Source organism: Bombus flavifrons, chromosome 17, assembly GCF_040668555.2.
Source record: "Bombus flavifrons isolate JBK064 chromosome 17, iyBomFlav1_principal, whole genome shotgun sequence".
Classification (NCBI taxonomy): Eukaryota; Metazoa; Arthropoda; class Insecta; order Hymenoptera; family Apidae; genus Bombus; species Bombus flavifrons.
The window spans coordinates 7126367-7150993 of NC_138458.1; the positions used below are offsets into that span (position 1 = coordinate 7126367).

At 27.8% G+C, this 24627-nt stretch overlaps 7 protein-coding genes and 1 long non-coding RNA gene across 26 annotated transcripts; 3 read left to right on the forward strand and 5 right to left on the reverse strand.

Moving 5' to 3' along the window:
- Window positions 1–90: 90 nt before the first annotated feature.
- On the reverse strand, window positions 91–1932 carry LOC138188629 (heparin sulfate O-sulfotransferase). 3 transcript variants are annotated; one of them, XM_069130604.1, is made up of 7 exons: window positions 1907–1932; window positions 1152–1378; window positions 996–1081; window positions 788–926; window positions 608–705; window positions 389–546; window positions 91–314 (listed from the first exon to the last, which is right to left on the reverse strand). In XM_069130604.1, the coding sequence occupies exons 1-7, from the start codon at window positions 1914–1916 to the stop codon at window positions 103–105; spliced, it is 930 nt and encodes a 309-aa protein (XP_068986705.1). In that variant the 5' UTR covers window positions 1917–1932; the 3' UTR covers window positions 91–102. The 3 variants fall into 3 exon arrangements, with proteins under 3 accessions (XP_068986705.1, XP_068986704.1, XP_068986703.1); XM_069130603.1 differs by having other exon boundaries at window positions 1874–1931; XM_069130602.1 differs by lacking the exon at window positions 1907–1932 and adding an exon at window positions 1497–1864.
- Window positions 1933–2841: 909 nt separating this feature from the next.
- AP-2sigma (adaptor protein complex 2, sigma subunit) lies at window positions 2842–3837 on the reverse strand. Of its 3 annotated transcripts, none has more exons than XM_069130748.1 (4): window positions 3587–3837; window positions 3267–3390; window positions 3030–3203; window positions 2842–2955 (listed from the first exon to the last, which is right to left on the reverse strand). In XM_069130748.1, exons 2-4 carry the CDS (start codon window positions 3357–3359, stop codon window positions 2854–2856), a joined length of 369 nt encoding a protein of 122 aa, XP_068986849.1. In that variant the 5' UTR covers window positions 3360–3390; window positions 3587–3837; the 3' UTR covers window positions 2842–2853. The 3 variants fall into 3 exon arrangements, with proteins under 3 accessions (XP_068986849.1, XP_068986847.1, XP_068986848.1); XM_069130746.1 differs by having other exon boundaries at window positions 3267–3416; XM_069130747.1 differs by having other exon boundaries at window positions 3267–3416; window positions 3557–3837.
- A 33-nt stretch (window positions 3838–3870) lies between these two features.
- Window positions 3871–11583, forward strand: LOC138188704 (cilia- and flagella-associated protein 44). 5 transcript variants are annotated; one of them, XM_069130712.1, is made up of 26 exons: window positions 3871–4073; window positions 4152–4314; window positions 4389–4528; window positions 4598–4892; window positions 4969–5113; window positions 5194–5384; window positions 5450–5692; window positions 5754–5932; window positions 5992–6130; window positions 6198–6471; window positions 6552–6792; window positions 6861–7131; window positions 7206–7369; window positions 7670–7882; window positions 7966–8072; window positions 8140–8194; window positions 8315–8495; window positions 8567–8752; window positions 8811–9008; window positions 9101–9637; window positions 9724–9895; window positions 10011–10309; window positions 10389–10585; window positions 10643–10860; window positions 10937–11079; window positions 11172–11583. In XM_069130712.1, exons 1-26 carry the CDS (start codon window positions 3871–3873, stop codon window positions 11325–11327), a joined length of 5310 nt encoding a protein of 1769 aa, XP_068986813.1. In that variant the 3' UTR covers window positions 11328–11583. The 5 variants fall into 5 exon arrangements, with proteins under 5 accessions (XP_068986813.1, XP_068986814.1, XP_068986815.1 ...); XM_069130713.1 differs by lacking the exon at window positions 8140–8194 and having other exon boundaries at window positions 7966–8076; XM_069130714.1 differs by lacking the exons at window positions 7966–8072; window positions 8140–8194.
- Window positions 6662–7985, reverse strand: LOC138188717 (uncharacterized). Its single transcript, XR_011175626.1, has 3 exons — window positions 7861–7985; window positions 7367–7781; window positions 6662–6707 (listed from the first exon to the last, which is right to left on the reverse strand). It is a non-coding gene; the product is annotated as an uncharacterized LOC138188717 (long non-coding RNA).
- A 77-nt stretch (window positions 11584–11660) lies between the features above and the next one.
- AsnRS (asparagine--tRNA ligase) lies at window positions 11661–15640 on the reverse strand. Of its 6 annotated transcripts, none has more exons than XM_069130729.1 (12): window positions 15162–15420; window positions 14892–15082; window positions 14677–14837; window positions 14228–14377; window positions 13694–14104; window positions 13447–13604; window positions 13239–13382; window positions 12981–13129; window positions 12751–12879; window positions 12418–12667; window positions 12040–12303; window positions 11661–11959 (listed from the first exon to the last, which is right to left on the reverse strand). In XM_069130729.1, the coding sequence occupies exons 4-12, from the start codon at window positions 14259–14261 to the stop codon at window positions 11828–11830; spliced, it is 1671 nt and encodes a 556-aa protein (XP_068986830.1). In that variant the 5' UTR covers window positions 14262–14377; window positions 14677–14837; window positions 14892–15082; window positions 15162–15420; the 3' UTR covers window positions 11661–11827. The 6 variants fall into 6 exon arrangements, with proteins under 6 accessions (XP_068986830.1, XP_068986834.1, XP_068986832.1 ...); XM_069130733.1 differs by adding an exon at window positions 14508–14577 and having other exon boundaries at window positions 14892–15420; XM_069130731.1 differs by lacking the exons at window positions 14892–15082; window positions 15162–15420 and adding an exon at window positions 15532–15640.
- Window positions 15641–15672: 32 nt separating this feature from the next.
- Tbp (TATA binding protein) lies at window positions 15673–18008 on the forward strand. Of its 3 annotated transcripts, XM_069130739.1 has the most exons (7): window positions 15673–15810; window positions 15934–16447; window positions 16527–16657; window positions 16717–16960; window positions 17033–17231; window positions 17341–17470; window positions 17691–18008. In XM_069130739.1, exons 2-6 carry the CDS (start codon window positions 16154–16156, stop codon window positions 17415–17417), a joined length of 945 nt encoding a protein of 314 aa, XP_068986840.1. In that variant the 5' UTR covers window positions 15673–15810; window positions 15934–16153; the 3' UTR covers window positions 17418–17470; window positions 17691–18008. The 3 variants fall into 3 exon arrangements, with proteins under 3 accessions (XP_068986840.1, XP_068986841.1, XP_068986839.1); XM_069130740.1 differs by having other exon boundaries at window positions 15734–16447; window positions 17688–18008; XM_069130738.1 differs by having other exon boundaries at window positions 15734–16447.
- Window positions 18009–18073: 65 nt separating this feature from the next.
- On the reverse strand, window positions 18074–21078 carry LOC138188713 (exosome complex component MTR3). Of its 3 annotated transcripts, none has more exons than XM_069130742.1 (4): window positions 21006–21078; window positions 19252–19505; window positions 18535–18681; window positions 18074–18433 (listed from the first exon to the last, which is right to left on the reverse strand). In XM_069130742.1, the coding sequence occupies exons 1-4, from the start codon at window positions 21076–21078 to the stop codon at window positions 18161–18163; spliced, it is 747 nt and encodes a 248-aa protein (XP_068986843.1). In that variant the 3' UTR covers window positions 18074–18160. The 3 variants fall into 3 exon arrangements, with proteins under 3 accessions (XP_068986843.1, XP_068986842.1, XP_068986844.1); XM_069130741.1 differs by lacking the exon at window positions 21006–21078 and adding an exon at window positions 20081–20259; XM_069130743.1 differs by lacking the exon at window positions 21006–21078 and adding an exon at window positions 19958–20096.
- A 230-nt stretch (window positions 21079–21308) lies between these two features.
- Window positions 21309–22281, forward strand: ND-18 (NADH:ubiquinone oxidoreductase subunit 18). 2 transcript variants are annotated; one of them, XM_069130745.1, is made up of 3 exons: window positions 21309–21420; window positions 21592–21921; window positions 21991–22281. In XM_069130745.1, exons 1-3 carry the CDS (start codon window positions 21365–21367, stop codon window positions 22166–22168), a joined length of 564 nt encoding a protein of 187 aa, XP_068986846.1. In that variant the 5' UTR covers window positions 21309–21364; the 3' UTR covers window positions 22169–22281. The 2 variants fall into 2 exon arrangements, with proteins under 2 accessions (XP_068986846.1, XP_068986845.1); XM_069130744.1 differs by having other exon boundaries at window positions 21365–21495.
- Window positions 22282–24627: the final 2346 nt, after the last annotated feature.

The window sequence follows — 24627 nt, forward strand, 5'->3', positions numbered from 1 at the left end:
ACATTCTATCAAAAAATTATATTATATTTAATATTATAAATTTGAAGTTCGTTCTAATTTTATAACAATTCCAAAAAGTATCTCTGCTTAAAAAAAGTAAATTTATTTTGGACGTATCTTTTCATACATAAATCGTTGATTTACATCTTGAGGAGAAGCATTTATAAGTCGTTTCTTTACAGCATGGAAATGCATTAAAGCAAAGTTATACAGTTCATTTTCCATCTTCCAAACAACAGATTTTTGTATTTTGTCTATTGTTTCAGGTCGTGGATTAATTTTTTGAGTAGTTTGCCGCAAATGTGATTTATTATCTGCAATTTAATAATTCATTAGTAATTTAAAAAATCTTATTTCTTAATAAAATTTCGATTATATTATCTCTTACTATGCAAAAAAGAATTATAAGCTCCTCTAAAGAAACGTGGAAGTACAATTTGCAAAATTTCTACAAATTCTGTTAATTCTTCTGTCACTCCTACAAGGAGATAATGTTTTTGTAAATTTCTTTTTGCTTCTTCTAATGCCCAACTATTTCCAATTTCCCTATTAAATAATATTTGTTCATTATAAATTATGATAACTGTAATAATTTATTAAATCTTACCAACAAGCAGGATCATGACCACACAGAAATGGTATTTGTAACCACATATTGTCAGGATCACAATCTGGTTGTCCTGCCTCAATACACTCATCAAAAGTCTACAAAAATATATGTGATTTAGTATGATTAATATAATAATAATAAATATAAATTATTATTATTATTATTATGAATACGAACCTTGGTGTCTCCATGCTTTTTTCTGATTAAATGTGGCCTAAAATTATCTCCGTATCTTAAAAAGTAGTAATAGGAAACAAATCTATCTAAAGGTTTACGCAAGATATTTATGTATAAAGGCGATTGTCTTACACCAAATCTAAAGCATAAACATAATTTTAAAAAATAAAACAAATATTTTTCATAATGAATATTTCTGTATACTTACTTCTCAAAATTCAAGAATGCAACATGACCATGATAAAATGCTGGCTTTTTTGTATTCCAAACAGTTATATTATTTGCAAATTGAATCTACAATTTTTTAACATATATTACAAATGAATTAATAAATAATAACAAATTAAGGATGATATAATACTACCTGATTAGGAAGTGTAAGCGTATGCATGTTATTAGAGACATTAATATGTAAAACATGGTATTTGTTGTGTTTGCACAGATCGTAGACCAAACCTACAAAGCTGGTTGATGCTGTCTTTGGTACCCTGTTGTAGATAATGATGAGATCATCAAAAGTTGATTTGTAAGAATGCTCACTAGCTTCAATCCCACTTTGAATATTGTTTTGTTCTTGCGTGATGGCATTGTCTGGAAGTACGATAGGATACCTATGTTATTCCATCACCTTTAACAGAACGAAATATTAAAAGGATGAAACTTTTGCTGTTATGAATTAATAAAATTAATTGTCTATTATAACGCCTACGCAATAGTTTGTAGTGATCCTCCAGGAAATTTATTTTCATTTTTAAATAAATGATAGTGATTGTGAATATCACCACTAAAATCCATTGCAGTAAAAAGCTTCTGTGTATCATTATTTTTCTTATTAACTTTTTAATTGTTCTTTGTCATATGAGCAGGAAAATACACTTCATGAATTCTATGCTAATACCGTTTTTAACTTATAAATATTGATAAACTGTACAATACGACCAGTTTCATTCGCAGATTCACTAAACGATAGTTATTTTGATCCAAACCAAACACTATTCATTTTTATTAGTTAATAATATAATAAAATAGCAATTATATGTATTTTAGAAACAACATTAACTATAATTATTAAATATACGTATATACATATAATTGATATTTTTTCTCCGTGAAGCTCACTTATCCACATCAATGAAGTTAGCTTCTATTACGTAAGTCGATAATCTAAGTCATCGATTAATCGCATATCGAATATCGATTATATTGAAACGAATATTAACGTATTAACCAAACAACTATTTTCAAAACTATGATAATGAAGATATTAAAATTTAATAGCTATTTAAAAATAAAATATCATTGATAAAAAAAATGTACATTTAAAATATGAATTGCATCAATGCATATTACGATAAATAATTAACTTATAGTAATTTCAATATTTTTAATTCTTTCAAACAATGTCAAATATTTATTTAAAATATCATACTTTTCATATAATTTGTTAACACATAAAATTAGTATATATAAAAATTATAATATGAAAATTAATTATATATAATGCTTCAAGTATTTATATTTTGTGAATACATTCAATATAGTCTCAAGCAGAACTTTTAAAAATCAATTGTATATATTAACTTTGCAGTAAAAAATCTCAGTTTATATGCGAAAGTTATATTTTTGTTTATTGATAAAATTATAATATTTATATGCATCTTTTAATTTATACAGAATAGGTAATAGTATATGTTATGTTTATATGTAGCAACATATAAAATGTTTTTATTATAACTTTCAAACATATTTATTTTCAAGTTTATTTAATATTTACATAAGATAGAGTATGTATATCATTCAACAAAATGCATCACATAATAAAACTGATTAGTAAATACATTGCTTGTATGAAATTTTAACAAGCAATATAAATTCTTTAAATGTTTCCCACTAACATTTATTCCAGCATTTTTATATTTTTACATAATAGTATCCTAAATTTATCATGTAAAAAAAACAATGAAAATTAATAAATCAACTAACAGGATTTGTTGTCCTCGATGTATTTTACTTTTTACATTTATATAATATATTCAATTAATAGAATTAAATAATGTTAAATAAGTTCATTCCAATGAATTTAACATCAGGAGTTGTTTCAATACCTTTGTTTGACTAGTTTCCCTTATTTCACCAGCTAAGAACATTTCATCTACAACTGTATAGACCTATAACAAGTTTTACATTAAAATAAAATTACATTGTAATATAAATTTAGATATACACATAAATAAAAAATTACCTTATAAAAATTAAACACAAGGTCCAACTCACATACATTATGGAAATATTCATTTAGTACTTCAACAAAATTATGTATTGCTTCTAGGTAACATAGATTATTATCATTGACATCAACACAAATGCAAAAATATAAACCAGCATATCTTCTATATACAATTTTGAAGTTACGAAACTAAAATATGAGAAATTCAATATTTAATACATATTATAATGATACATGATATATGAAATTTACCTCAACAAAGTTAGTATGTTTAGCATCTCGTACAGTCACCACTGCATGAACTTCTTCTATTAGCTTCTGCTTTTCATCGTCATCAAAATTCATATACCATTTTGCTAATCTCGTTTTTCCAGCTCTGTTTTGAATGAGGATGAAACGGATCTGTACATTATTTGACAACTTTTTAGAGTTTATTCTGTTTGAATTGATAAATAATTTTGTAAAAATGTAATCTTTATTATTACAAAAGAAGAAGGGATTATATTTTACACTATTGAAGTAATGAAAACAAATACATTTACCAACACTTAATACACTTAATAATTACTTGCCATGATTGATCTGTCTTTATAAGCTAACCAATACTACAATTGCTGCACTTGACAATCGATTAACAAGAATACACAGGATCGAGCGACATTTGTTGACGCCCCTAAACCATCAAATTATGAATTAAACCGCACTCGTGTCTAGAAATCTGATAAGAAAATCTAGACAGTTCAATAATTACTTATAATAGTATATAACAAAATTTCAATTAAAATAAAGTATAATTGAAATTATTGAGAAAATACATGTTTGTTCTATAGTAGCTCTTTCTGCTTGAAATAACAAAATGGCCGATGGTGGCAAATTTGAATCTGTAAATGGTGAAGATCTAGGACAAAACATAGAATTAAATTGGGAAACTAAGTATGAAAGCGTTGAGCAAAAAGAAGAAAATTTTAACATAAATCAAGAGGAGGAAAAAGAGGAATATTCACTTATACCTCGAAAACCCGATGACGGAACTATACCTGAAAATATTTTAGAATTTTTGTATCCTTAATAAAAAATAATCATTTTTCTTTCACTACATCTTTCTTCTTACATATTATATATTTAAATATCTGTTAGTTATTCTTATGGATATAACTGTCGAAAGTATTTCAATCTTTGTGTAGTCGATACAAATACTATTGCTTTCGCTGCTGGCAATTTAATTCAGTTTTTCAATGTAAAAGAAAATAAAATGTGGTTTAAAATAGGTTCTGTGGGTACTGGTATTGGGCACATATCGGTAAATATTTGTATTTTTCTTTTAATACTAAAAAAGATTCAAATTAAAAAAATTCTATTATATTTTATTTTTAGAAAAATCCTATTTTTGAACACATTGCTGTTGGGGCAAATGGAGAAAACCCTCTAATAAATATTTTTAACTGGCCACTTATGAAAACTATAATTGTTTTAAAAGGTGGAACAACTAAACGTTATTTTCATTTATCATACAGGTAATCGTGAATCTACACAATTATTATTTCATTACAAAAAGTATAAAATTACATTTTGATAAATTATAGTCCAGATGGATTATTATTGGCATCGCAAGGTGGTGAACCTGATTACCATATTTCACTTTGGAATTGGAAAGAATCAAACATTATTTTGCAATGTAGATCTTATGTCCAAGATGTATATAATGTCACTTTCTCTAAATATATTCCTGGCCAGTTAACGTCTAGTGGAATAGGACATATTAAATTTTGGAAAATGTCTAAAACTTTTACTGGATTAAAACTTAAAGGTGAAATTGGTAAATTTGGGAATACTGAAATCTCTGATATTATAGCAATTCATCCCATGCCAAATGAGACTGTAAGAAAACATTAAATCTATTAAATAATAAAATTTATAGCTGTTTTAAATGTATAACTTTGAATAAATTTTTTAGATTGTCTCTGGTTGTGAGTGGGGTAACATACTCTTATGGGATGAAAGTTTAATCAAATTGGAAGCATGTAAAAAAAATAAAGAGCCAGCACATGTGGGCTATATCTCACAATTTGAGTTGCTTAATGGAGAAATTATATCAGTTGGTAATAAAACAAAAACTTATATGATTAAAAATTAAAAAAAACGTATATACAATAAATTGTTATGATCTGCGATAGTGTAGGATCTGATGGATGGATACGATTTTGGTTCTATGAGACCATAGACCATGCTGATCTTTCTGATGATGAACAATTTCTTGAAATTCAACCAATTTACGAATTTCAAATTGCAGAGGGAATAGAAAATGCAATGCTTATGAGTATCCAAAAGCAGGAACCAGATAATCCTGAAAAAACCATGTGGTATGCTCAGGTAAGTAAGTACATTGTATTTAGGAAACATTCCAACATTTCAATATTCAAACAAATATTTAATAGGATGGAAATGGGGGACTGTGGCTACTTGACCTTTGTACCAGTAAAAAAGAACATATTCAACAAAAACTTTTTACATGTCATGCTGGTCCTATTGTCGATATGGATACAGCAGATTGGGGACCCTTTGTAGCAACGCTTGATAGAAATGGAAATTTGCATATTTATAATTACATAGAAAAAAAATTAGATCTGATTTATAAATTTTATGACACTAGTAGTCAAGTAATTTGGCTTCCATGTAAGGTAAATTATTTCATTTTATTTTAAACGTTTTATACAAATACTATTTCATAGAAATGTTTAGATTGAAAAAACGGGTTCAACACTCGTATGTGCTTTCGAAAGTGGTATTATTAGGATGATTACAGTAACAATACAAACAACAAATACCGGAAATGTAAAAATGGATAATACAAAACTAATTCAAGTTTTAAAACCACATTCGATGCCAATTACTGTAATGTCTTTAAATACATCTTGTAGGTGCGTATTATATGAACAAAATGGTTGTACTTTAATTGTTATATATGATTTATTTTTAGCTTATTAGTAACGGGTAGCGATGATGCCACTATTTTTCTATTTAATATTCATACTACTAATAATTATCCTGCAATTGCACCTATTGGCTATGTGAAACTTCCATCACCTGCTACTTGCATGACATGGAATCCTCAAGAAGTAAATACAGTTATTGAATACAAAAAAACGTAATAAAAAAAAAAATTATAATTAATCATATAAATAGGAAGCAACTCTATTAATTGGATGCTTACGAGGAGATTGTATGGAAGTAAAATTGCCTATGATACCTCAGTCATACACAACAACTTCTTATGAATTAGTTAAATGTAGACCTGCATCATTTAAATTTGAATCAGTAAAGTCCGCGATAGAAAGACAAATTATAAAAGAAAAATATGAAGCAGAGAAAGAAGAAAGACTCAAAGAAAGGAGAAAAGAAATGGAACGTTTAATTGCTGAAAATCCTCACATTATAATTGATGAAGATACATTTCTTGGTAATTATTTATTTTAAATTACGTTTTAGTAATTTAATTTAAATCGCATATTGCTTTTTTGTATTTATTTATTTTTTTAGCAGAGCTTGATGAAAAAGAAATGATTCTCCCAGAAATTTATATTCCAGAAATTCCAAATAAAGTTTTAATAGCACAATATGGCATTGATGGAAACATATGGTTATTTATGGCTGGGTTTGATGCAGGATATGTTTACGAATATCCACGTCCATTATCTGTAAAATTAAAACATAATAAACCCATTAGGAGTAGAATAATCGAACATGCAATAGACACAGAAATGCATAATTTTCTTTTTCAGTAGGGACATTTATAAATATTAAAAAAAAATAAAATATATAAAAGTAAAAAATTACGGATTTTTTTAGGAAAAATAAGAAATATTTATATTTGGGAACACAATATGGACAGCTTTATGTCATTAAGATAAAGGACAAAGATCCATTAGATTTTTCAGACTGTTGGATTTTACAAACACATGATCATTATAATGGACACATCTCTAATATTTTATTCGGTTATAATAAAGAAATATTGTTAACATGTGGCCAAGATGGAAATATATTTTCTTTTAAAATCAATGATGATACACCATATGAGGAATATGAAGTACCAATGTTAGAGAATTCTCTTTTTATAGTAAGTTAATTTCTCAGTAACTATTTTTCAATTAGGTTAAATCTAGTACTTATAATTGCAATATTTATAATTAGCCTGAAAGTGTCGAAGATATTGAAGATGCTGATTATCCAAATTTGGAAGAAGTAATTACTAAAATAGAACAAGATAGAATTTTTTCAGTTGCAGAGAAGAAAAAGAAAAAAGTACTTGAAATCATACATGATTTAACAGAAGAATATGTTAAAATTATTACAAGGTATATGTCCTGTTTTCTTAATTACAGAAGAAAAGTACCAAAGCAACAAATGATCTTGTTTTATATTATTATTATTTTGATGTCCTCTCTTTTGTAATGTGATAATTAATTATACATATGTTTAATTTGGAATTGCCTGGATTTTATACTTCTTGATTCTTTGGTTCAATGTTTTTCATGTAATTTATTTATTATTGTTCTTGTTATTATTACTGTTATTATTACTTTTATTATTATTGTCATTATCATAATTATCATGCTTGTTAAAGTCTATTATTAAGATTTCTTTCGTTAATTAAGGAATAAACATCTCCTGCATTCACAACGAATATCACAGTTTGAGCTGGATCCTAGAATAGCTGAAGACTTAGAACAGCAACTGCATACACATAAAATCTTAACAGAACGAAAGCTACAATTTGAAGTAGAAAAGAGGAAATTAGAATTACAAAAGCTTATGGACCATTTTGTTACATCTATCACTTACTTACCTTTTGCAGTGCATGGCATATTGTAAGTATTATTGTTTTTTTAATTATGTTCATTAAATAGTGTTTACTAAAATTACAAGGTTGTTTATGAAAATTTAAAAATAGAGATGAAAATAGAGCAGTATATTCTTTGAGAGAATTACACCTGGATACTGACAGCATTTTAAAATGTGTGAAATTGCTGAAGGACAAAGATGAGCAACAGAAAGCAGGCAGGTATTTTTATTTTTTTATTGTATAAATTTATATTATGTTTCTTAACTTTAAATTTTTTATAAGAAATGGAATTGCAGCTAAAGTTGGATAATAACTTATTCTGCGAAAAAACAATTTTGTATGTCCTTCACTATTTATAATATTTGCATGAACTATTATTAATTGGCTAATTCTTAGTCATGTAAATTATTTAAAGATATTTTACTCTTTTCATATGCATTTTGTTATTAAATTATAGAATAATGCAAGAACAGGTTAAGGAAGACAAACAGAAATCAGAAGAACAAGAAATACAATATTTGGAAGGACTTTTAGCTGAAGATTTTAGCGATTTATCATCTGGATTAGGGTTACAAATTAATCGACTGTTGTTAAAGTACAAGGAAAAGGAAGCTAGATTGATTGAACGACAGAAGGAAGTAAGTAATTTACTATAGAAAAGATCACAATAAAAGTAATGTGTAATCTTTCAAAAATATGTTATATATAGTGGCAGAAACTACATGCAAAAAAGCCAAATTTAGTTAAAAGTCGTTTGGAAGATGCAGTTTTCCTTGAAAAGGCGAAACAATCCATTGGTGAATACAATTTAAAAATGAATGTAGACTTTAGTTTAATGAAGAAAAAAGAAACTGCCGCCATAAAATATAAACAACTTATAGATTGTAGAGATAAGGTAAAATTGATAAAAAATTCAATGTTAGAGTAGTTTTTGACATAATTATTTTTTATAGCTTCATCATTTGCGAGAGAACTTTAATACAAAATTGAAAACGATCGCATTGAAAAAAGAAAAGATGCAGAAAGAAGTTACTAAATTAACAGAAGTTCTTAAAAAAATTCACACAGAGATTCCATTAAAAAATATAAAACCTTTACCACATCCACCAAAACTGTATTTTGATATTGAATTTCCTGAACATAATCTTGAAGTTAGTTATATTTTTTTAGTTAGTTAGGTATAATTAATGATTACTTGTAACTAATTTATGTAAGATCCCTTTTTATATTAATACCATTATAGCTTCAGAAATATGTATCTATGTCGGAAAAGGTGCAACAAGTAAAACGCCAAAGGCAATCATTAATTATAGATCAATTAATTGATCATTCTGATTTAGAACATGAAGTATTATATTGTGATGATAAAGCTATCTTTCACAAAGGACAAGAAAGTCTCTATATTCTTATTTCTGCTTCACAAATGAAAATAAAGGATCATTCATCCATAGCTGGTGATTTAATTCGAAATCTTAATATAAATGATTCTGTTCAAACTACCTGGGAACGTGAAATGAAACGTTCTCGAATGTGGCGAAAAATATATGAACAAGATTGTATTTTACGATATATCAGTGCCGAATACAAACAATTGGAAAAAGATTTAGATGAACTAGAAGAATATCGATTAGACGTAGTATATCAAAGTACATATATAAATCTGAATTTGTTAACTCTATACGAAGAATTTATGATCCTACGGGAATCTGAAACAATGGAACATGCACTTGAAGAGAAAGTTATTGATAAATCAAATGAACGTGTTACAATGATGTTAAAGGTTATTACCTATAACAAAAATAATAATGATTTATATATTAACTAATTATTTATTAACAACATTATATTAATACATGATGTTAATAGATGCAAGCTACAAATATTAATATTGCTGCACGAGAAGAAGAAATAAAAAAATTGCATATAAAAATTAAAGATACTGCTACTGACTTTACAAAAGCTATTGCTGATAATAAATTTCAAAATTTCCTTCAAAAAATATTCAAGAGAAAATATACAGCACTAAAAAAACAAAATGGTACTAAAGTTTCTTTCTAAAATTTTTAACTTTATAATTTTTAATTGAGCTAAATTTGCTAGATTAGTTAACTTTAGTCATTTTCGTGGTTAATTTTCGTAATTATAATTTGTAGGTTCTTTAGATTCGATTACACAATCATCAGAAACTAGTTCTGAAGAAACAGATGAAACAGTAGATTCTGAAGCTGAGTACATTCCATTTGATGAAAATATCTGCCCAGTGGGCTGTGATACACAATTATATGACATGGCATTTTCTATGAGAGAAAAACGATATACATACGAATTGCAAATCAGAGAAGAACAAAGAGAAATAGAATTATTGCAGAAAGAATTAGATACTGATATCAAACATTTAAGAATTATTGAAAGTACTTTAAAACACAATGAAGAAGAACTGCAAAATTTCGTGGTATTTTTAAACATTATTATATTATATACATAATAATTTGCAAAACAACTTATGAATTAAAGTGTTTTAATTTTCATAGCTGGATAAACAAAAAAAATTAAATGAAATTAATGTAACAGTCATATTAAAACTTCATCAATTACAGCACATATTAGACTCTGGATGCACTGCAAGCATTCAAAATTGTATAGTTTTTAATAAAAAAGAATTAGCGAATTTGTATGCCAGAGTTGGAGAATTGCAAGATGAAACATACAACTTAGAAGAAACCCGGAAGTATACTAAAAAATATAATAGTTTCTAAAAATGGAATATATTTATGGTTTATTGCAGGAAAAATGAAGTACATCTAAAACGAATAAAATTGGACTTAAAATATATGGAAACTCAAAATAAGAGGCTGAAGGAACACATTAAAGAAAAAATGATACAAAAATTTGGTTGTAAAGTGTCTTTGATTAACCTTTATCAGACTATTTTGCAAAGATTAATTTATGATACAAAAATTGATGTACGGAAAATTATGAAGAGTTTATCTAAAAACGTAGAAAGTAAATTACGAAAATTTGGAATTTTATAAAATTATTTTGATAAAAATTTAACAATTTTAATATTAAAATTTTTTAGATGCAAAATGGAATTGCAATAAAGGATTAATTGTTTTAAAAACTTTAATTCGAAATAATACCGAAAAATTAAGTTTCTTGACAATATTAGAAAAAGAAAAGATCAAACTTAGAAAAATTTTGGAACAAACTTTACTCTCAGAAGTAAGAGAAATTTTGTTGCATCTACATATATCAATATACTGCGTAATTACATTTTGTAGATTATTTAACTTAATTATTATTTCATCTTACAGGAAAATATGCTACAAATAGAACATGAGCACAAAATTGACATAGTTGCACTTGAAAATATTCTTTACAATCAAATACAGCAAAAACATATACTGCAAAATGATATAGAAAATCTTAAAACTGGATCAAAAACATTATCTTCAATTTGTTTGGATTAAAATACATCATAAAAATATTAACTTTAAGTATAATTATTGGTTAATTAATTATATAGTGGTTTATTTATATATTCATTTAGCACTCTTGAAAATAAAATTTCTTGAATTGGCTAATTTTTTATTTGATTTTCGGCGTTGTCACCGACCATATCAATCCAATGATGGCGATGGGATGATATATTCCGATAGGTGATCGTTACCACGGTTAGGAGAAACATAAGAACATTTTCTTCACTATTGTCTCTCCTATTTTACACATCGCACCTCATTCCGTAACGGTCACCGATCGGAATATATACTAATACATTGATATGTACAAACATAAATCACAAATTCATAAATTGATAATTGCTTTAATCTCGATTTATTTCTGAATACAGAGATTTCTCATTTTTCAATAATTCTGTCGGAATTAAATTTCTGAAAGCTTGCAATAATTTATCTGTTAATAACGCAAATTCATTCATCAGATATAAATGATAATGTTCATAGCTTATATTCTAAGGTCGACAACGTTCCAAGAAACGTGGATAAAGACATGCTTCGCGTATATGATATCTATTCAAAAGCCAGCATAAAAATCTTTCAAGACCTAATCCAAATCCACCATGAGGACAAGTTCCATATTTTCGCTAAAAGAAAAGTGCATAAAAAATTTAGCAAAATTAACATAAGACAATATGTCATCACAAACAGAATCAATGATGCCTACCTGATCGGTATACCAATAGTATGGTTTTGGGTCTATGTTTGCTCTAGAATAGCCTTCCAACAATTCATCATAGTCCCAAATACGCATCGAACCTCCAACTATCTCACCAACATTCGGTAAAAGCACATCCACCGATTCTGTAAGACGTTTGTCATCAGCGCAACGTTGCATATAAAATGATTTGATTTCTGCAGGAAATCTACACAACATTATCGGTTCATTTATTATATCGGTCATTTTTCTCTCTGGCATTTCTGGAATGTCCTATAGATGAAAAAGATTATTATTTCTTTCCCTCCTTTTTTCCGCTAACGTAAATAAAACGAAGGATAAGAATTTTGTAGCAAAACAATAATCAAATAATTTTATTGAATGTACTTCGCCAAATTCATAAAATGTTCCATCATCTTTGGTTATATTGTTAATTTGAAGATATTCGATTGCATCTTTGTAATCCATTCTTTTGAATGGCTTTCGTGGTATTTTAAAATCGGGATTTAATTCTTTGACTAAATAACCAAACTTTGATTTAAGGACACGATCAACGACATCACATATCATATCTTCTAATCGATCCAATAATTCTTCGAATGTAATAAATGCATATTCTGCCTCCACATGTGTATATCTGGAAGTTAAATGTTTTATATGAATTTGACTTAAAATACGCTCTGAATATTAAAGAAAAAGCATCAAATTCTGCATATTTACTCTGCAAGATGTCTCCGAGTCCGAGATTGTTCTGCTCTATAAGACTGCGCAATACAATATACATCACCCATTGCTGGAAGGCAAGTTTCTAAATAAAGCTGTGAACTTTGAGTCAAAAATGCTTCTTCTCTAAAACAAAAGGTTAAATTCTCAAATGATAATTAAATTACATTAAGAATATAATGCTGTTTTAATGAACAAGTATAAATTCAAATAAGTGGTATGCTTACCCAAAGTAATCTAGCTTGAATAATGTTGATCCACCTTCTACCTGCGTTTGCACTAATGTTGGTGGTGTTACTTCACTGTAACCTTTTTCATTAAAGTGATCCCTAAATGCCTGCATCAACACAGATCTCACAAGTAATACGCGAGATGTCTAAAACAAATGAATTCATTGAAATTTATTTGATCAAATGAAAATTTATATTTATTATTTTTCTATAGTTAGACTTTTAATAAATGGCTTATTATACCAATTATCTTACATTTTCACCACGAATCATAATATGTCTATTATCTAACTGCACATCAGGAAGAGCTTCTTCGTTTAAAATGGAATCTGCACCACCAGGAGGAGATATTCCTATTAATCTCCAATAATCAACATGTAATTCATGTCCATTTGGAGCCTAGAAAGGATAAGAAACATAGAAATTTGAGAAGCTCTTGTTAAAATTACATCTGGTATCATACATTTTTTCCCTCTGGTACGATCTTGAGAGTTCCAAATATTTCAATGGAAGCTTCTGTGGATAAGGTCAACGCATTGTACGTTTGGCATAAAATATTGCTAAGTACACATTGTAGAAAGCCTGTTCCATCTCGCAATGTAATAAACATAAGTGCCCTCCCTAAAAATGTGTGAGATATTAATGCTAAGTTAGTAGGTACAAAGTGAATACATAATTTAAAATTTAGGTTACAAATATATATATTATACCTTGACGTCTAAGCCTATGCACCCATCCAAAAAGTTTTACTCGTTGATCTCGATGATAGATACTATCTCGAATTTTTATACAAATTGCAGGTGACAAAGTGGTATCTTCTTGAATTATAATTGTTTTAGCTTCTTCCAAGTTTTTCAATCTTTTCTCTTCATCCTCTAATAACTTCTTTTGTTTGTCTTCATTTTTATATTCATTCCTTGCCCAAATTTTTTGTGCTTTTTTAAATTGTGATTTCGATACTATCACATATTTTTTTCCATCCTCGTTAGAATCTTGATAAAATGGTGGAAATGGTTCTTTTCCTACATAACGCATTGCTCTTAAAATCGTTTTAAAAGGATTAGTGTCAGTACCATTGCCAGTCTCATCATTCCCATACTTTTGAGAAGTATAAATTGCATCTGAAAGAAAATTGTGAAACTTTTTTATTCCTTTATAGAAAAGTAATATATATATTAAAGATAATTTAAATTTTATTAAAGCCTTTTATTTTTGAAAAATTATAAAAACATATGCAATTTTACCTAATAATGATTTAGAGGAGTCCATCACTGGCATATTACTTCTTCTTAATAACTTTTCCCTTGTATCTTATTATCTTTGCTTTCAATTTATTAATTATATTATTATTAATTATATTATATATTTATTAATTATATTAGTTGCGTTTTAATCTATGAAAATTAGAAGATTTATAGTAATTACATATCTGAACTTTTCTATGTGTGTTAGTTTAGACTCAGTAGAACTAGTAAGAATACATGTGCTGTACAAGTAAATAGGTATGTTTGTTATCATCTATACCTAATACAACGTGTATTTTATAATTGCTAGTAAAAATCTTTAGTTTTACTCATTCGTGGTACACCATATGCTTTTACATATATACATACAAATATAAATCATTTATATACATATGTATTATATAAATGATAAATACGAATGATCATAAGGTGACTAACTAGGTACTTACTGTTAGATAGTAACGTAGCACAACGTCGCAACGCAACTCACATTTATGTAATATCTATAACTTGTATGATTTGATTAAAAGGCTAAATTTTAGTTTAGGGGACGAAACATTATTGAGCCGTTCTTTTTGCAATCTTGTATTTACTGACGTGACGATTCGACCTAAAAAAATAAGTTTTAAGATGCGGAATCCAGTAGTTCAAAGATTAAGCGTACACAAAGTCGAGAATTTTTATCGTATTTGGCAGGTTACTTCGATGCTATATTGGCTTCTAGCTATCATCTGACTGGTCCACACAAATGAGTATTGAATTTAAGTTCGCTGGAAATTAACTTGATCGGGGTAATCAGCCGTTTTGAGGCGACCGGAGAGTAAAGAATATCCCAAACCTAATCTAATACCGTGTCTGTTTAAATGTTATAGATAAAGATATGTAAAAAATTAAGCGAGAACCTGTTACTAATAACAGGAAAAAATATCTATACATTATACAAGCCTATTTATTTTTTTATTTATTTCCTTTGATTGTTATTTTATAGATTCGGCAAAGCTGTTGAACAGGTAACTCCTCAGCGATTCTAATGTCTTTGCAATAAGTCCTCAAGGTTAGGGTTTCATCAAAGTCAAGGTTTGATATCATAGCTATGTACTTTCTGTCTATATTTTATATAAAATTGTATATTAGAACTTATCCGTGAACTCAGAATATATTAACGTCAATAGATTTAAATCGCCCATTTCTTAAACCGTCCTTACACAGCCCGCAACATTTAAACAGTTTAACCTTGCCTACTTCTTTCCATTATTAATTCATTTGCACCGTATAATTATGTGTAGTTATATACTAATACTAACCCTTAACTTATGAATTTCCTTCAAACTTGCGGTTTTGCAATTTGTTTCCATAAAACTTTAATTTACTTTCATTCTTATGAAAGCATTACATTATGTTGGTAGCGCCATTCACGCTACCCGCGCCATTACGCAGGGATAATTCGAAGCAGGGAAAAGCGTTGTAATTGGGCGATCGTAGCACCTCCCTACTAATCATTGCGAATTAATTTCGAAAAAAGAAACTGATCTCTGTTAGTGGCGAGAAAAATTCAAACCCACCTTAGCAGTTACAAATCTATGGTAATCTTCAAATTAAGTAGTTGTAAACAAACAAGAATGAGTAAGAAATAAGAATAAGAACAAGGATACAATAAAAATTTGAATTTATTTCTGTGTAAGGAGTTTATATACTAATTTTTTCAGCAAGTATAATGACAGAAATTCAAAGTATCATTTATCGAAGAACATAACCTATGAATATAATGGTTTAAGATTTTTTTAAGATATGAGCACCATTGATATTATAGAAGTGTACTGCACGTTTATGGATCTTCAGCAATTATTTGTCTACCTATAAGTTATTTCAACATTTTTTGGAGTTACGTATTTGCTATTGTTGTATTTTCCAACATAAAAGAAAAAAATGGATCAGATGTTGCCTAGTCCTGGATTTAGCATACCAAGCATTGGTACTCCTTTACATCAGCCAGAGGAGGATCAGCAAATTTTGCCTAATGCGTTACAACAACAGCAACAGCAACAATCGCAGCAACCACAACAACCACAACAACAATATCAATTACAACAATTGCATGCTATGAGTCCAAACATCCAAAGTGGAATGCTTATGATTGGGACGCCACAAAAAACTATGCATGCCTATGCAACAGCACCTACTTTTGCAACACCACAAAGTCTTATGCAACCACAAACACCGGTATGATTAAATATAATCATTGAAAATTTATTGAATGCTATCTGTAATACTAATTTAAAAAATATTATATTCTTTATAGCAAAATATGATGTCTCCACATCTACAAAATAGTAATCATATAGCTCCTCCATCTATAGCGCCGTCTACTCCTGGTCCTATGACACCTATGACACCAGCTTCTGCAGATCCAGCAATACTACCACAACTTCAGTTAGTAAAAACTTTAATTTATAATGAAAAATATTTAGTATGTTCTGTTTATGTTACAGGAATATTGTTTCTACAGTTAATTTAAACTGCAAGTTAGATTTAAAAAAAATAGCTCTTCATGCTAGAAATGCAGAATATAATCCAAAGAGATTTGCCGCAGTTATTATGAGGATAAGGGAACCAAGAACTACTGCTTTAATATTTAGTAGTGGAAAAATGGTTTGCACTGGAGCAAAAAGTGAAGAAGATTCTCGATTGGCTGCAAGAAAGTATGCCAGAATTATTCAAAAGCTTGGTTTTCCTGTTAGTAAATATTCTAAGATATATCATTTATTTTTTATCGATTATTATTAATTTAATCTATTTTGGATAAAGGCAAAATTTCTTGATTTCAAAATACAAAACATGGTAGGCAGCTGTGATGTGAAATTTCCAATTAGATTAGAAGGATTAGTACTTACACATGGACAATTCTCTTCATATGAACCAGAACTCTTCCCTGGATTAATATATCGTATGGTTAAACCCAGAATCGTTTTACTGATATTTGTTTCAGGAAAAGTAGTTTTAACAGGTTAGTAATTATTGTATATTTATTAGGTAGAGATTTTGTATATATTGATAATTCATTCTCCAAACTATTTTCTATATTTCTTTTAACTTTCTTACTATCATTTGAATAGGAGCAAAAGTTAGGCAAGAGATCTATGAAGCATTTGATAATATCTATCCCATTTTGAAGAGTTTTAAAAAGCAATGAATTTATTTTTCTTTAAAACCGTTAATATTATGCGTTACATGGGTAAAACTGAGGTAAGCTATCTTAGTTTTTATCTGAAAGACCAATAAGATAAACTTTTTCTATGTATTTCTATGATGTTAAAAGATTTAAGAAATGATTAAAATATGTAGTGAAATATATATTTAAAGATATGAAATGAACGAATTAAAGAATATTTTTGTTAAAGTAATTATTTAAGGAGAAGTTAAACATTCATCAATCAAAGCTTTATTAGACAACTTTTAAAAGCAGGATCTTCAAAATTTATCCTCATGGAATAACCTGAAAAAATACCGACCACTTAGGAAGTAAAGTGTCTTCTCGATAACATGGTGCCTTGATCGAGAGGTAGTTATTGCTATACAATTTGATTTTTAACTTATATATTTATATAATGTATATATTATTGGTGTAAAACAAATTTTATTTTATTTAATGCATTAAGTATAGTTCCAATTAAATAGAGATGGCTGATATTTTATTATATGCAAATAATAGTGAAGAAAGGTATTTATACGATTATCCATATCCTTAAATATGTTCATAACTTTGTAAAAATTAGATGGCGTTTTGATGTATTGTAACATTGATTAGGTATTTATATGCCAGATAAGAATTATATAAATATTCAAGTATATATATTATACAACTTTTTTATTATAGAAATATATATTTAAATACAACACAAAATTGTTTCTTAATTAAGTATTTTACTATTTTGTTTAATTATGTAGTTTCATAATAGTTTTTACTAAACATTGTTGAAGTACAGGACAAATATCTTTATTAGCTGTTGTTAAAATTTCTGTTGCTTGTACAACAGAGTTCGTGTTAATACTGCCAATTAAAAATACTTCAGATATTTGATTATGTTGTGGAAGACTAGCTAATGTAATTGTCCCATGATTAAAATCGCCTTGGTTATCTGGTTGTGTATTGCATATTGCTTCTTCTATGTCCGTAGGATCCATTAGATAATGATTATCATATATACCCTGTATTTTTGTTAAAATTAATAGTTAAAACACAGACAATAAAACATAGTTGATGAAAAAATTGTAACCTTAGTAGTAATTTTTTGAATGATATTACTTACTATGGTAGAAGCTGTAACTAAACCAAACATAGGAACACCTGCATTAGCTAAAGCGGTACTAGCAGCCATAATTGCAGCTGCTAATGAAGAACCAGCATTATCCAAGACCATTACATATACATCTACTTGAAAATTAGGAAATTCATGCTGAAAGAGTCATATTATATTTCAATTTATCATATGCACAATATATTCATATTTTGTTTTAAAAAAATGCAATCTTTTATTTTTAATACCAGGAATGAGTGAAAATATTTGATACATACTGTAATCATAATATTTTCTTTATGAATACTGAATCATAATATATGGAAAAAATTAACTAGATTCTGAGAATATATAAAACATAAAATAAATTAAATAAATAAAAATAAATTGATTTTATATATATATATATTGATTTTATTTAAGACAAATAATTTTTTAAAAGGTAAGTTACTATGTACATAACTGAATCCATTTTAAATTAGATTGCAAACTTTAGTCTTGATTCTATTAGAACAAGATAAATGACATTTCTATCAGTAATTATATCAATTTGTAAAAGTTATTACATGCATAATTCTATGTTAAAAGAATAATATAAACTTATAAAATTTTATAATTTTAGAAATTTTAAAAATTTCATAATCAATAGAATGTTCTACACATATATCTTACTTATGTTTTTTATTTTAAATTATTAATAAGACTGATAATATATATACATATATTTACCAAGCACACAGCTGGTTCTAATGCCCTTTGTAAAATTAAGCTATATTGTTTTTCTTCTGCATTTTGCTGATGAATTTTTCGTTTTTGACAAGAGAATGGTGCAAATTTAAATTCACAATAAATTTCTCCTTGTGCGCAGTAGCCATTCTTGTTTGATACCTCCCTAGGATCAAACACCGAACAAACTACTTTTGTATTTCCCAATTCTATATATGCAGAACCTTTGGCTTGACTAACTATACCTGTTTTTAAAACTGTACAAATAGAAACGTAAACAATTACTTTTATATTGTCTACTTGCATATATTTATCGATAATGTAAAAAGTAATAGCCAGCAATTTAGTCCATATCTCCAAATTTTTCGAACTTTAATATGTTAAGATTTAAATAAGCAAATATCACAAGAAAAGTGTCGCAAACAATTATAAGTGCTCTTAATTGTAAATTAAAACTAGGTCTAAACCTAACTCAAATCGTATATTAAATTTTGTAATTTTACGATTCGTTCACTAAATCTAAGCGTAACCTTAGCCTAAACCGCACAAATAATGACTTAGAGTTCTACCATGCTCTACGTCTACACCACAGCTGTTTTGTTAACAAATATTTTATTAAACTTTCTTTTTAACTGTTTACTATTTACATTCATTCACTTAATTTGCATTTATATGGTTAGGTTTAGTTTTAATTTAACATTAAAAATACCTATAAGTGTTTGTAACATTTCCTTTTTTATAATATTTTGACTTTTTAAATAACCTTTTCCATATTAAAGTATAGAAAAGATCGTAGATACCGATCAAATTATGATGTAATTCACAGTCTTACATATTTTTCGCATTTCATTGTTGGTCCGTTTATCACTTCTTTCACTAAGATCATGTTTTACTTTGTCACTTTTTTCATCGAGATCAGAGTAAATATGATAAGGCACAGTTACTTCTGGACCATTAAGCCGTTTTTGATCAATAGGCATTTTTAATGAATAGAATAGTTATTGTTTTTATTAAAACTTCTTCTATTCACTTCGTTGTTCTCGACTCCTCTGTACACCATTCGTATTGTCTGTCCTTGTCGCATAGTATCGTCTTCTCTGTTAAGAACCATTCCTATGTCAACCCATGTCGCAAATGTATCGCGCTCTTTGTTAGAACAAAAGAAGGCGAAGGTTAGACAAAGAAGGCGATAATGTTAATCGCGTAATCTCGTGTTAAAAGTGAGCAATAGTGTGCAACAAGTACAAGTATATAAATTAATTGCATCTTTCAAATGCATCAATTGCGATCCTATCATCCTAATTAGACCCTGAACTTTACCATTATACTCCTTTTAAGCGTAGAAGGTGTAAATGAAGATTCATAAACTATTTTTAGTAGATCAAAACACTAACTGGTACAAACGATGACCGTTAAACAATTTCAGTAATTTCAATAATACCAAATAAATTTTTTTTTTATTAATATTAATCAAAAAAGATTGCGGTAGTTACGTTCAAGATATACCAATGTATCTCTATTGTAATAGGAGCTGCAGATTGTTAATTCCTAAAATATTGCATGAAACACGACTATTAATTTATACTAGTTTTAATTAAATGCTTGTACAATAATTATATTGTAAAAATAAGTATGAATCATACACTATTTATATAATTTCTTAAATTTAATCAATAAATAAGTTTTCTTAAAAAGCGAATTCGGAAACGTGGTACGTGGGACACAAAAAAGAGTCGAATATCACGTCTATTCTGTACCTTTAGTCGTCGGTGCTTCTACTCGTAATTTCAATTCGCCATTCGTAATTATATGTTCATTTCTATTGCGCATATCTCTTGAAGTGGGGATATAGAGTCAAGTGAAAATGATATCAGAAATAATTTATTGATGCACAAAAGTACTATTGTCTTTTAATGTTAAATGATATTGAAGTACAGTATTTTTATAATATCGTAGTGCAAAGTATTTTTGTAAAATTACAAATATTTATTGCATACTACTATTTTTTGCATATGTTAACGCATGCGTAAAAACTCAATACTCAACAAGAGTTTTTTTATTTAGCCGAACTACTACAACAATATTAAGTGTACCACCTTAACCTGTATTATTCAAAATGGCACTTCGTATATTATCGTTATTATCTTCAGGCAGTAATTCTACAAGATATGGGTTGGTTGTGTTCCATGATGTTTTCTCTTTTGTTTCCTTTTTTGTTGAAAATAAGACAATTAAAAAGAATTATATGTAATAACAATTTATAATTACATCTACACTAAATATAATCTTACAATTAGGAGACTTGGAAAAAAACAAAATCAATTCTTTCAATTTGGTTTACAGATTAACAAGAAGATTTTTCGCAAATACAGGTACAGATACTAAACCAAAAAGTGAAATAATAGTATCAAAAAGACCCAGAACTGACTTGATATCTGAAGAAGAACTGTTGGCTCGAAAAGCTAGGGAAGAAGCATTAATTGTTGTATCAGAATGTGAAGATGTTGGTATTTGTTCAGGAGTTCCAGAAACTCATATAAAGACTCGTAGAGTACGTATTTATTGTCCTGCAAAAAGTGCTATGCAATCTGGAACAAATAACATAAATTATTGGCAATTGGACTTTGATACACGTGAACGTTGGGAGAATCCTCTTATGGGATGGACTTCCACGTCAGTATGATATAATATATTAAACTTTACTTATAGAAACTTTAATTAATGATACATTTTGCTTCATAGTGGAGACCCTTTGTCTAATGTTCAGGTAGCATTTACTACAAAGGAAGAAGCTATTGCACATTGTAATAAGATGGGATGGGAATATTATATTCAGAAACCAAATGTTAATAGTCCCAAGCCTCGTAGTTATGGTACCAACTTTTCATGGAACAAGCGTACTAGAGTTTCGACCAAATAAAAATTTATTAGAGAATAATGATTATAGTTCAATGAATAGTTCCAAATTATTATATATTTAATTGTTGTATGTAAAGTTTTAGACCACAAATAAATCTTTTTAGATTAACATAACAGTAACATTACGATATTTAAACAAATGTCAATGATAAACTCCATAATTTATTTTTTAGCAATAGTTATATAATATCATTCATACATGGTTAACATTCTTATTATTCACCTGTTTCTTATTAGTATCGTTAGCATTTGTGTTATAATGTCAGATTTGATTAGACTGTATTTCAAAATTCAGTATTTGCTCGTATTAGCTTATAAACTATATCGAGCATTGTTAATATTATAAAGAGGAAGTACATTTGTACAAGTATATTATATGTTAGAAGTTTAGAGAAGAAACTTGACTTAGATACAAAAGTATGACTTAAACATATGCCAATTATGATTTAAAAGCATACTAGATTGAAATGCATAGTGTAATATTACTAATGAGTTTATGAAACAAATAAGAAAATAGAAATTTACATAAAATTTAACTGGAACTAATATATATAAATATATGGAAGAACAATGCTCGAGTCTTTGTTTATAAATTTAAATGACAAAACAGTCATTTTTGCAAACTAAAGGATCATTACACTATTTACAAGTTTGATCTAAAGGAACGTTTTACTGCTCTTTTTTTAATTTTTTTCTGATGAATAATTACAACACTAGTACAGAATTTTCTGCTCTGTCTGTTTGCTTGCTTCTTCGCTCCTCCTTCCGCCTAATCTTTATCTTTATATTTTGTCATATCTCCATCATTGTTGAATGTTAGAACATGATCTATACTCTTTCATCTATAGTGAATTTCTAACAGCGTTATAATTTTAATTTTGTAATAAATTGAAATTATTATTTATTAACAATAGAGTATTGACTGTTAAGAGTAAACGATATTGATTATTTTGAAATAGTTATACTAAGTTTTTTCAAAGTAAATTGCGTAAAATGGTGGAAGAATAGAAAAAAGCAATTTTCCTTCAAGACCTCGATTGTCATTAACCCTGTACTAATGGGTATCTCTCGTTTTAACATTATTACTTAAAAGATTTCTCATAACTATACGTTTTTTTCTTTTCGCTCGAATGAAAGAACATTCGATTTTTGTTGTTGTTTCATTGTATTGTGTGAACAATATTGTCACCTTGATGCATTTTCCTGTCTTTTTTATATAAAAAAATGTGAGAAACGTTAAACTAATTGGGACTAACAATGAATTGCACGATCGATCGCACGTTCCAGCGTCGAAAGAAAAAGCTGATAGTTGCAATAATAATTTATAGTTAGGTTAGTGCATCCTGACGGTGTATTTAAATATGTATAGGTTTGAGCAGGTGTTGTTTTATCGAATTTTGTTCACACACACGCACGCAGCACGCAGACACGCAAAAAAGTTTATAATCTAAATAATTTCGGACCCCTGGTGGATATCCGAGCGTGATTGTACAATTTTTTGGAATTTTACTATCCGTTAGTTTTAAGATAGTCGCGTGTTATGTCCAGTCTCTTATTTTTTTGATATATTTATAATATTGTATGTAGTATCTAGACGTATCGCGCGTATAGGCGCCAATTATGAATAACATACAGTATAATTTATGCCTTTAATTGACATGATACATAGCTTTACAATGCGTGTCTTAGAAAGATCACATTTTCGAATTAAATTATATTTTCGAAATATTAAATTTTTATCTTTAATCATATCTTTCTGTCTGGTTCACTTATCGACTTTTTTCTCAGTGATCCTTAATACTTAATAACTATGTCTTATAGTCAACGCGCGAAGAAACAGATTTATCAAGCATTAAGCATTAAATGCTAAACTCTAAAAGTAACGTACGTTGTACGTTCTAACGAGAGATTTTTACGTAAATTTAGCTCGTACTGTTTTCATGTACGAACGCTTTGTAATATGAAACTCTAATATACATGTTTATATTTTTGTATACATATTATATTAACTCGCAATCGTTTTCTAACAATAGGCACTATAGGTCCACGAGAGGTCGTGACGTGTTAATGGCAACGTTTAATTTGTGAAAGGAAAGTATGAAAATGTTAACGTGAATATCTATTGTTATAAGAATCAATAAATTGTGTGACTTTTTTAATTTTAGGAATTTGAATATTAAATAAACAAATAAATAAATGAAGATGATCCAATAAGGTTACGCTAAAAATGTAACTAATTACTACAAAATTCGTTGTTCCTTTCTCTATGTGAATCTATTTAAAAAATTTTTTCCCCACTTCTTCCTTCCGCCCTTTCCTACCTCTCTCCTTTTTTGTCCTTAAATATTTCTTAATTTTTAGTTCCATGTTGTACAGATGTTAGATGACATAGTTTGCTATGATTTTATCACACAAATTTAGCATAACAAAGAAAAAATAAAATAAAAAATTATTTTTATA

Coding starts and splice junctions, on each gene's coding strand:
- AsnRS (XM_069130731.1), bottom strand. CDS start 14,261: ATGCCAGTGATGGACTCCTCTAAATCATTATTAG. Junction 13,383..13,446: donor TCGTACCAGAGGGAAAAAAT/GTATGATACCAG, acceptor TATCCTTTCTAG/GCTCCAAATGGACATGAATT. Junction 11,960..12,039: donor ACTATTGGTATACCGATCAG/GTAGGCATCATT, acceptor CTTTTCTTTTAG/CGAAAATATGGAACTTGTCC.
- LOC138188713 (XM_069130741.1), bottom strand. CDS start 20,228: ATGCCTATTGATCAAAAACGGCTTAATGGTCCAGAAGTAACTGTGCCT. Junction 18,682..19,251: donor TAGAACCAGCTGTGTGCTTG/GTAAATATATGT, acceptor TGACTCTTTCAG/CATGAATTTCCTAATTTTCA. Junction 18,434..18,534: donor TAGTTACAGCTTCTACCATA/GTAAGTAATATC, acceptor ACAAAAATACAG/GGTATATATGATAATCATTA.
- ND-18 (XM_069130744.1), top strand. CDS start 21,365: ATGGCACTTCGTATATTATCGTTATTATCTTCAGGCAGTAATTCTACA. Junction 21,496..21,591: donor ACAATTAAAAAGAATTATAT/GTAATAACAATT, acceptor TTTGGTTTACAG/ATTAACAAGAAGATTTTTCG. Junction 21,922..21,990: donor CTTATGGGATGGACTTCCAC/GTCAGTATGATA, acceptor TTTGCTTCATAG/TGGAGACCCTTTGTCTAATG.
- LOC138188629 (XM_069130602.1), bottom strand. CDS start 1,608: ATGATACACAGAAGCTTTTTACTGCAATGGATTTTAGTGGTGATATTC. Junction 1,379..1,496: donor GGATCACTACAAACTATTGC/GTAGGCGTTATA, acceptor TCGTACTTCCAG/ACAATGCCATCACGCAAGAA. Junction 547..607: donor GGTCATGATCCTGCTTGTTG/GTAAGATTTAAT, acceptor ATTATTTAATAG/GGAAATTGGAAATAGTTGGG.
- LOC138188704 (XM_069130712.1), top strand. CDS start 3,871: ATGGCCGATGGTGGCAAATTTGAATCTGTAAATGGTGAAGATCTAGGA. Junction 8,496..8,566: donor TGATTGAACGACAGAAGGAA/GTAAGTAATTTA, acceptor TGTTATATATAG/TGGCAGAAACTACATGCAAA. Junction 10,586..10,642: donor AACTTAGAAGAAACCCGGAA/GTATACTAAAAA, acceptor GGTTTATTGCAG/GAAAAATGAAGTACATCTAA.
- Tbp (XM_069130739.1), top strand. CDS start 16,154: ATGGATCAGATGTTGCCTAGTCCTGGATTTAGCATACCAAGCATTGGT. Junction 16,448..16,526: donor TTATGCAACCACAAACACCG/GTATGATTAAAT, acceptor TATTCTTTATAG/CAAAATATGATGTCTCCACA. Junction 17,232..17,340: donor AGGAAAAGTAGTTTTAACAG/GTTAGTAATTAT, acceptor TCATTTGAATAG/GAGCAAAAGTTAGGCAAGAG.
- AP-2sigma (XM_069130746.1), bottom strand. Junction 3,204..3,266: donor AACATACTAACTTTGTTGAG/GTAAATTTCATA, acceptor CTCATATTTTAG/TTTCGTAACTTCAAAATTGT. Junction 2,956..3,029: donor TTGTGTTTAATTTTTATAAG/GTAATTTTTTAT, acceptor AACTTGTTATAG/GTCTATACAGTTGTAGATGA.